The sequence below is a fragment of the Rhodamnia argentea genome, chromosome 8, assembly GCF_020921035.1.
Source record: "Rhodamnia argentea isolate NSW1041297 chromosome 8, ASM2092103v1, whole genome shotgun sequence".
In the NCBI taxonomy this organism is placed as follows: Eukaryota; Viridiplantae; Streptophyta; class Magnoliopsida; order Myrtales; family Myrtaceae; genus Rhodamnia; species Rhodamnia argentea.
The window spans coordinates 7937580-7947639 of NC_063157.1; the positions used below are offsets into that span (position 1 = coordinate 7937580).

The 10060-nt window shown below is 41.8% G+C and overlaps 2 protein-coding genes across 2 annotated transcripts; one reads left to right on the forward strand and one right to left on the reverse strand.

The window, feature by feature from the left end:
• The first annotated feature begins 1336 nt into the window (after positions 1 to 1336).
• On the forward strand, positions 1337 to 4952 carry LOC115736548. The gene is made up of 3 exons (XM_030668294.2): positions 1337 to 1693; positions 4335 to 4521; positions 4652 to 4952. The coding sequence occupies exons 2-3, from the start codon at positions 4351 to 4353 to the stop codon at positions 4721 to 4723; spliced, it is 243 nt and encodes an 80-aa protein (XP_030524154.1). The 5' UTR covers positions 1337 to 1693; positions 4335 to 4350; the 3' UTR covers positions 4724 to 4952.
• Positions 4953 to 5262: 310 nt separating this feature from the next.
• LOC115736545 (U-box domain-containing protein 13-like) lies at positions 5263 to 9170 on the reverse strand. The gene is made up of 4 exons (XM_030668290.2): positions 8710 to 9170; positions 7938 to 8054; positions 7227 to 7679; positions 5263 to 6717 (listed from the first exon to the last, which is right to left on the reverse strand). Exons 1-4 carry the CDS (start codon positions 8977 to 8979, stop codon positions 5578 to 5580), a joined length of 1980 nt encoding a protein of 659 aa, XP_030524150.1. The 5' UTR covers positions 8980 to 9170; the 3' UTR covers positions 5263 to 5577.
• Between the last annotated feature and the right edge of the window lie 890 nt (positions 9171 to 10060).

Genomic DNA, 10060 nt, shown 5'->3' on the forward strand with positions numbered 1-10060 from the left:
GGAATCGGAACTCGCGGTTCCGTCGAACCGGCCACCACTACATGCGAGTCATCCGAGAAAGCCATTTCAAATGTCCAAGTGAGCCATTTCAAACGTCGAGACCTCTTTTGAAAGTTGATGATCAACCTTGAGCTTTTCATAACATGTCCGGATCTTTTTTGAATGTTGGAAAGGTTCAAGTAGTTAAAAAAACTATGAACACGAAATCATATTACGCCAAACAATCAATTAAAGAAAAAGTCGTGGAGATACCTAGCTTTGAGGCCGAAAACTCTAGCCTGGCATCGCTAGAGGGGCAACCCCCCCTTCACTAGAGAGGCGGCCCAACATGGCGAAGAAGTCGCCCAATGCAGAAGAGAGGTGGTGGTTGTGGAAAAAATTCGATTAGCATCGTGTCTACTCTCTTGAGAAATCATATCCTAATCTATCTCACTTCATGTCCCGAGATTTTTTAATCCTTTTCTTCGTTTATTCTATCCCGAGCAGTTGTTAAATACAAAATATGATAAAATATATCTTATCTCAATTTATATTCTCCCGATCAAATGTAACCCCAAGGAAGCATATCCCATGGTCGAAATTTGTGGCCTGTCCTTTCCTAACTTGATTACTAGATGCCTTGCTACTCTTTGCAAAAGACCATTTCTTTTCCCATTTTGGGGGCGGGCGCGGCGGCGGGGAGGGGTGTGTGTTGAGCTGTCTTAGGGAATTGCATGTGATGCTGGTAATAAAAATGTAATTGACCTGAATTTGAGTGTTAATTGATCATACCAGTTCACGCTTTGAGAAACATAGAAAATTTTAGTTTGATACCAATTCTATTTTGGAATTTCAACGTAAGAAACTTTACTAGGCAAATTGACATTCTTAAAATTCGAGTTTCATACTTAAGTTTTTTGGCCGAAAAATTATAGAATTAGTTTAATGTACTTAAGAACCGAAAATGGAAAGGGCAAATCAACCTAGATTTTAAAAAGCCTCTTTAACTCGATAATGTATCCTATACATCGGCTATATGATTAACCGCAATCGTCTATTCGCCTAAACTCAAGGTTTATTTTCATTATATGCTAATCACAAGTAATCCGAGCTAAAGAAAATAATTTTCTCAAGAGCGAATTTCTTTATTAAAAAATTTGAAAAAAAAAACAGAAATGGCTGAAATTCGGGCATGGCACAACCCAAATCAACCCGGTCTGGCTTTTCATTTGGGCCCATAAGCCCCAGGCCCGGTCTTCTTAATTCGAGCCTAAATTCTGAAAAGCCCGGCCCGCATTCAGCCCTTCCGGGTGGTTTCATTCTCTACTGTTTGTTCTCGCATTAGGATCCAATGGGCCATGACCCCGGATCCAGGTGGGCTGGGCCTGAATGCTCAAGCGACGGTCGGACCGGAATCACTTCAGCTCGCAGAGCTGAGTCTCACCCGGTCCGGTCGAAGCCCGAGAACACAGATCAAATCAAAGTGATCTGCAAACAACTTCATTTTCTCCTGACTTCGAGCTTGAAGATGATTTAGGGCTTCGACCATAGCTTTAGGCGCTGCTTCCTCCGCCTGAAGATACCGACACAGTACGAGCAAAGCCACCCGCGAGTCGGCCGGAGTTGTCTCGGCATACGCCCGAGATCGCTCCTACAGTTGAGCCTTCAACGTAAAAGCCGTCGACGTTAACTTTGAGGACGCTTGGCTTCGGAGGTAATTCACTGCACTCTACTGGCGTCTTCTCCTTCGTTGTTGTCCACTGCTTCATGAATCCACTAGAAGTTCGGGTTCTGGTTTTTGCTTTCGAAACATGAAACTATTCCGTGATTTCCAAATAAGCCAGAGAGTTGCCGCTAGTAGTTCATAAGATACTGAGGGCTTGTTGAAATTATGCAACCACTCATTAAACCTTGCAACCCATTGCTGGAAATACTGATATTCATGGGAGGGGCAGACCATACACGTTTCGTTCAAGGGCAGAGAAGAAGGACACGTTCATTTGTCTCTGTGGGTTGTTCACAAAGAGCACAAATAGGGTCGGCTGTAATTTTCCTCTTAAATAGGTTTTCCTTTGTTGGTAGCGTATTCTGGCGGGCACTCCTAATTTTTGGCAATGTGTCGAGCTTCCAAAATCTTTGTCCATAAGCCTCGCGGGGTCTGAAAAGAGGAGGAGGCCATGTTGGGATCGGGCTTTTCAAACTCCTCTCTGTTTTCTTTGTATGCACTCTTCGCTGTGTAAATCCCGTTCTTTGTATTAGTCCACACCCGCTTATCCTTTGTTAACTGATGCCTCAGAGGGATGGTGAGAATTTCGCTTATGGTAAGATCATCAAATGAGCGTTGCAATATCTGTTCATTCCATCTGGCTTCCTCCTTAATGATTAAATCAGCCACCTTCAAAGGTTCCCCTCGAGTTGCTGGACTCAAAATTATCCCTTTATGTAGCCATTTGTCTTCACCCATATTAATTTTTTCCCCAGCCCTGACACACCATATAATAGATGGGTAAATAGTATCTCTACCCATAAGTAGACTTTGCCAACCCATGTCGGTCGGGTACCCTTGCCTGCATGCCAGAAGCCACAATGAGGGACATGTAGAACTTTCAACAGTTGTCAACACAAAGAAGAGGGATTAAGCAGAGTTTTAAGCACAAGAATCAATTCTGTATAATAAGTTCCACTGTGAAGCACGCTAACTGTTTTTTCTTTCAAATCTGAAGTTCCTCGAGGATATGATAAAATTAGATATCTCTAGAACGCTTGTCTGCTGTAGGATCATGTGCGCTCGATCTTTGACAGTGTTCTTCTTTGCATGCGGAAGTAAAGATTTACTGAATTGTGCTGTGGAATCTTGGTGGAGATATTTGTTCATTCTCGTGTTTTTAACCAAGTGAAATACAGATTAACTCAATAGCTTAATCTTTCTTGAGAAGTGATTTTGCTTTGCTTGCCCTGTTGGATATTGCAGCTATGAATTTGATTTGTTAGAATAGTTCACATAATGCCAATGCGGAGCATTTTTCTGGAAACCCGATGAACCACTTGTCGAATTGGGCTACTCATTGTTTGAACTTAGGAAGTATTGCAGGTTATGTTCAAAGAGGGTTTATGTATACATATATATACACAAGGAAAAAGAAAATCTATTAGCTGATTAGCATCTGGTGATTAAAGCAGAATTTATTACTCTGTAAAGTCAAGTACCTCGGGAGCTATTGTGTATATATAGGTTAAGGTTCTTTTAATGTAAACCTCAATGATATTGGAAATTGTTTAGAAAGTCATAGATTAAGTGGCTTTGTTTGATACTATGCTACATGAGCAAACTAAATCATGTTATACTTTTTTTGAACTGTTAATTTGTCTCTAAGAATTTTAGATTTTGTTGCTTAGTAAGGTCTTGTTCACAATAACAAGAGTAGATCCCTGTGGGCAGTTCCTTGGAGCAGTTCCATTAATGCTGACTTTAATTAAGGTTTATGGAATTTCATAGTTAGAAAACTTTTACATCGCTTCACTATATACACCCTGTGAACAGGAATTGGTTTATGCGTATGTCTATGTGTTTCTCTAGTTAAGTCATTGATTATCATTCGCTCGGTATGGAGGTGAAATATTGCTGACCATGCAGATTTTGTGGAGGGCCATGTATAATGGAAAGTCAATGCTCAATGATATATTATTTGTTTTCTGGATTTTCTGCCAATATCATGTTTATGAACATATGAGCATCACATCAAAGTGGTAGAGAATGGAATGCGGTAAAGGTGGTAATGAATGTGAAATGATGGTGCAGACATTCTCAGTGCTTTGTTTGGCTTTTCTGACTGAATGGGAGTTGAATGTTAGGGCCTTAGCTAGCTTTTACCCGTCTGTAGAATTTTCTTTTTGGATTTGACTTGCTGTTTTGGTGGTTGTACTTTTCTAAATGACATTTAAATTACTCTGTTCAATTTAGAGTTTCTATGTTCTCTTAGCAAAATTGTGGTCATGAGGCATCATAATCATGTACTAGCTTCAGATGCACTGCAGTTATAGAGCTGGTGCGTCTTCACATGGGGCCAAGGCCCTTTTCAACTGGTTTTCCCCTCTCTCTCTCTCTCTCTCTCTCTACAGTGCTGAGATACTTGCAGCATACAATTAGTGTTGGGTTGTTCGAATATAATAGGAAGGCCTTACAGTTGCTCATAGTTTATCTGCCTGAGTAAGTGTTTCTTAAACTATCATAGAAGGTGCTATATGAAATCTGGTCGTCCTTAAGTTTCACTTTTTCCCTGCTGGTTGATGGTACTATATTTGATGGTCTTTCATCTTTCGTGTGTCTGATGATTTGTCTGTTTGGGTATATGCAGTGAGATTCCAAGTTCAATGGGCCGAAAAGCAGGTGCACCGTACATCAACCCCAAAAAATTTGGTTCACTTCAAAAGCCTTGCATGAAGGAAATGATATCATTTCTCAACTGCTTGGCACTAAGCCATAACAACGATGATAAATGCGTCCGGCAAAAGGAACTTTTGAGTGCTTGCATGGATGCTCAGGTTTGTTTTGCATTTTCTTTGCGTATCCTTCACCATATCTCTCTCTCTCTCTCTCACGATTGTGAGCCAATATCTGTATGAACACGTGTGAGCAGAACCGCCTTATGTTTTTGGCTCTTGTTTGATTCAGAGTGGAAGAAACAGAAAGGTTGGGGGAAGCATTAATTATCACCTGCAGAGGCTTAACAGGGGAAGGAAGTAGTTCAGTCGTGTAGAGCTGCTGGGTCAAATTGATAAGAGTTTCCAATTGAAGAGGCCAAGTAGAAGATGAGTCAGTGCCGAGTCTGAACATTTCAGCAAGTCCGCGTCTGTTCCCCCATTTGAAAAATTTTGAAACTTGGTTCTCTTCACTTGGTTTAAGTTTTTATTTTTAGGAAACTCATGATTTGACAGGAGTACGTCATTATCAAAGAGCTGAAGCTCTATAGGAATGTTTTGGGTTCTTTCGCCGTTTAGAATGCAAGTTCTACTCATGTAGTTCATCGATGTAGCCAGCAATCTTGAAGCAGTGCCTCACAACTTGTAGAAGAATTCGATTTGAAATAACGACGGTAAGAAGTTTCATGACAGCTGGAGTGTATATTCTTGAACTTGATACTTCTTTTCGTGGGGGATGTGATGTCTACCAGCCCTGGTCCGACCATGTCTTATAGAGACGGGTTTAAGTAGAAAGTTGAGAATTCAACCAAATTGTAAAAGATGGATGTTGAATAGCCGGTCGTGGGCACAACATGGGACAAATTTGCGAGTCAAATAGTTTCTTCTGTAGACATACATCTCTTCCATTAAAAAACTTTTGAGGACGACGATGGTACATTTTGCTCGTGTACATTATAAACTGCTGTCAGAAATATCTTAGGCCTTCGTTGATCTCCCAATCGGCTGGGCGCCACCTCCTTTTGCTGCATTTCTGCCAGCTGACTGTTGGAAAGATGCAGTCCTTGCCACGGGCCAACAAAAGAATTTAACTTAAATGGCCAGGTGATTTCCCACCTGCGACTAAAAATGAAAGCTGGCTTTCCAAAGAAGAGAGAGAACGAAAAATTGTATAAACAGTTAGCTATCTCTTTCGGAGGGAGTTTGTGTATGGTGAATCTGAGCATCGGCTTCAGCTTGCGCCTGAGCCTCCTTCTGCTGCTCGACATACCGTCTCATTCGCTCGAGTAATTGTGCTGCCTTTCTCTTCCCTCTATCTGTCCCGTTTTGTGCCAAATCCGTGAGTGGACCTGTCACTCCGAGTTCTTGCGCCTTTACTACGTGTCTCTGATCTCCAGAGCAAAGATGCGCCAAAATTGCGGCTGCATTCTCTCTGTTTCTCGGTGAACCTCTGCTGATAAACTCGACGAGCATAGGCACCGCCTCTGCAGCTCCGATGGCTGTCTTTCCTTCGGAATGACTAGCAAGTATCGCTAATATGGCCAATGCCTCGTCCACCATAGTACCCTCAGGTTCGGTGAGCAGTCGCATTAGCGTGGGCACGATACTGGCCCTCACAGCCTTTCCCTTGTTGCCTTGGTATATACACAAATTGAAAAGTGCTGTCGCAGCATCTTTCTTCCCTCTTTGGGTACCTTCACTTAGAAGCGCCACCAGTGGTGGGATTGCGCCCGAGCCTCCAATGGTGACTTTATATTCATCCACGACTGAGAGGCTGAACAGGGTAGCTGCGGCATTTTCTCGCGCTTCCATGCTTCCCTTCTTCAGGACGTGAACTATTCTGGGAACTGCTCCCGAAGAGACGATGACTCCCTTATTATTTTCGCATATGGATAAGTTTAGAAGAGCTGTTACGGCATGCTCCTGCGTGCGAGAGTCTGGTGTTAAGAGGACACTTACTAGGAGAGGAATTGCGCCGGCTTCAGCGATGGCGATGCGATTATCTGCATTGCGCTTTGCAAGAAGGCGGATCTCGCCGGCAGCAGAGCGCTGCTCTTCGGGGATGCCAGAGTTTAGCTTACGGAGAAGAACTTCAATCTTTGTACGATCTGCAGGGGAGAAGGCAGAAGTAGCTTTATTAGGGCGAGAGCTCGCGGGACGTTTAGGCGGTTCGATGCCATTTGCTTCACACCACTGAGCTATGAGGCTGCGCAGGACGTAGTTCGGTGTGAGGGAGGTGCTGGTGAGGGTTTGTTGTGTCTTTGGACATGTTCCATGCCCTTCTTCCAGCCATTTCTCAATGCAAGAGCGTTCATAGGTCTGCACTAGCAAAAAGAGGATCATTCTATCTACAGCGTAACATATGACAGGCATATGGATATGCCAATGTATAAATACAGATAGGGATTAAGTCAAATGACTCGTACTAGTCAAAAGAGAGAGAAAGAAGGGATGGAGGAAAAAGCAATACGAGGTCACCCTCACAAAAGAATTGGATGTATCTTCAATTTTGAATTGAATTAAAGACATAAAAGATGACGAATTTTGTTCTGGTATGTCTCGAAATATTTAAGGCTGCATAAGCGAGTGTAACGAAATGACATCAGGAAGCACAAGTTTCTAATATGCTCTTCTAATGACGAGACCTCAGGCAGAACACAAAATGTGAATGTGATATGCCAACTCGAATACTTGTTATTTATGGTCACTTGAACAGGATGAAAGAGGGTGAGACTGGCATTTGGAATTCTAAATCCTAATTTTATGCTCCACAATCATGCAAGCGAATTTCAGGGCATCATAGAGAGAAAAGATTGTGCATCCTTTACCTGTCCTGTCGAAACAATGACAGGATCCTTCATCAACTCTAACGATATTGGACAGCGGAAATCATTGGGGATAGCAGGGGCTTTGTGGTTTCCATCGGCGGCTGCTTCTCCAGCTGAACGCAGCGGCAAACCTTCTAGTTTTGCAGGAGCATCCATTTCAGGGTTCTCTGTCTGAACAAAATCTTTAATTTTCTTCAAGAGCATCGACATCTTCTCAATGCTCTTCCCTGGATCTTCACCACTAGCAGAAACCATCTCATGTAGAGCAAGAGATTCCTGCGTAAGGTCAGCTATTTCCGTCAATTGCAACTTTGCAGTCAATCTACTTAGGACAGCTGTATCTGCAGCCTTGCCATTGCCCTCATAAAGAGACAATAGATCTCCATAGAGTTCCATGTCCAGTGGATCAGTCCGTCCTTTGGCTCTTCTAAACTGTGCGAGAACAAGCTCAACCTGGACAAAGAAATCAACGTGAATATCAGCACAAGATGGTCATTGGTTTAAATGGTTTTCAATATCTGACGAGGTCTATAAGGTCCATACTTGTGACATTGAGCATCATAATAAGGCCTAGAAGAGAACTCGGGGATTCATGAACTCTTGAAGCTCAAGAAGCTATGGTAGATCAGAGGAAGATAAGTCTAAATTGCACTGCTAGTTACCGATGTGCCTAGCTACTGACAATGGGAACTTGCTTGACTGGAAAACTACCTGTTCCTGAACTTCGTCTGATATATCAAGTTCTTCATAGGAAATTGCACTTAGAGCTCGTTCTATATGCGCCGTCACCTCATCAAACTTGCTCATTAATTGCTCCCTCTCTAGGACCTGTACACACGAAAGATCGAAGCTAAATAACAGCAAGAACCCAATGAGCAGAGCTCACTGGTGCCATAACAAAAGACTAAGAGCTCGTCAGAGTCATCGAATACCGTAAGTAGGAATGATTATGCTATAACCACATGACAGATTCAAGAACAAAGTGGCCGCAATGAAATCACAAAGTAAATTTTGTCTATAGATTGCTATTAAATGGATCGAGGGTCAGGAGGACAATAAAATGGGGTAGAGGTGGAGTGTGTTGACTGAAAATGAATGCTCAGAAATTGGAAATTAGGAATTTAATCTACATAGGCCGTAGCTTGCAAAAGAAGGAGCAGCGCCAGGATTTTGGATCAAAGGCAGCTACTTCCATCAGTTGCCTAATTTCATATCCTGCGGCCATGAGATTGCCTCAAAATCGCGACTACGAGCGACGTGATTCAGTTGTTCTCAGGGTCTCAACAAGTGAATGAGCGGATCCCTAAATCTAGCTGCAAACACTAACTCCAGCTACGGCATCAGCAGATTCAGCGCTTGCTTCGATTCCAAATCTAGTAAATTAACAGTAATGACTGCGAGAGCTGATTAAGGAAGACACACCCGCGCACAAAAACAATAACATGCGCACATTGATTAGCATCAGAGTCAACCACGTACAAACCATGTAAATCTTGCTCCCCTCGCTCCCGAAACGAAGCAAATCCTTGGCCGAATCCAGAGCTTCCTCCAACGAGGCCAGAGCGCCGGCCGTCCCCTCACCGACCGGCTGCTTCGACTCCCGAACCTCCTCGAACATTGGGATCAAGAGCTTCAGCCGCCGGGCAAGGTTGCAGTACTGCTTCTTCACCGCGCATCCGTAGTCGGAGATGGACGCAATCTCGTTGGCGCTCCCGATGAGGCCCTCCGCGAGCGCCGCCCTGCCGGCCTCCATGGCTCTGCGAGCAGATTTTTCCCAGCCAGGCCGCCAAGCGCCTGCGGCGACGATGATTCAACGGCGTGTCCGTGTGCTGGTCCTCGAGAAGTAGGTCGCCATTGCGAGTTCGTACTCCATGTGAGAGATATGTAGAGAGAGAGAGAGAGAGAGAGAGAGAGGGAGGGAGGGAGGGAGAGAGAGCAGAGGGGAGCGTATTTTATATAAGTTGCGCAAAGCTGACACCATGGATTCACGTTATTTATGAAAGGGTTAATACAACGACGTACAAAAACAAAAAAAAAACTATAAATCGATAGATAAACTTACCTCAAATTGTATTTTTTACCATCAGAAATCTCAATCTAATATACTTAAGATAAATTTATCTCAAATTAATTTTTTTATCACAAAAAAATAAAATTAATACACTTATAATAAATTTACATTTCTTTAATTTTCGTTAAATTTTACCGACAAATTGTTGAGTTAGATGATATATGACCGTTAAAAGGTATGCCAATTTGAGATTTATGCCCTATATTTGTCACATGTATATTAATTTGAGATTTTTTGTGGTATTAACCAAATTTAAAGAAAATTAACGAATGATAAATTTGTTACAAGTGTACCGATTTGAAGTTTTGGTGGTCAAAAAAATAATCCGGAGTGAATTTATCATCGGTGTACCGATTTGGGTTTTATTATAGTCAAAAAATATTTTGCATAAAATTTATCACATGTGTACCGATTTGAATTTTTTGTTGTCAAAAATTAGTTTTTGGTAAATTTATCATAAATATACTAATTTGGAATTTTTCGTGATATTAACCCTTACAAAAATACATCAATTGAATATTTAGAGTTACCTTATTTACTATATTACTGTTACTCGATGTATTGATGCATAATCCAAGGCTCCGTTTATTTCTTGAAAAATGAATGATTTAAAAAATATTGTTTTCAAAATAAATTGCTTGTATCTCTTATATTATTGAACAAACGAAATATGTTTTCTCCATACATAAAAATATTTAGATATTATTGATTAAATATTTCAACGATATAATTAATTTCTTAAAAATATATATTTTAAATCGTC

What these genes read in the sequence shown, in the direction of transcription:
- LOC115736545 (XM_030668290.2), bottom strand. Translation starts at nt 8,979, where the DNA reads ATGGAGGCCGGCAGGGCGGCGCTCGCGGAGGGCCTCATCGGGAGCGCC. An exon ending in AGGGGAGCAAGATTTACATG is followed by an intron (nt 8,055 to 8,709) that starts GTTTGTACGTGG and finishes TCGTGTGTACAG; the next exon opens with GTCCTAGAGAGGGAGCAATT. An exon ending in CAGACGAAGTTCAGGAACAG is followed by an intron (nt 7,680 to 7,937) that starts GTAGTTTTCCAG and finishes TTCTTTGTCCAG; the next exon opens with GTTGAGCTTGTTCTCGCACA.
- LOC115736548 (XM_030668294.2), top strand. Translation starts at nt 4,351, where the DNA reads ATGGGCCGAAAAGCAGGTGCACCGTACATCAACCCCAAAAAATTTGGT. An exon ending in GTGCTTGCATGGATGCTCAG is followed by an intron (nt 4,522 to 4,651) that starts GTTTGTTTTGCA and finishes TGTTTGATTCAG; the next exon opens with AGTGGAAGAAACAGAAAGGT.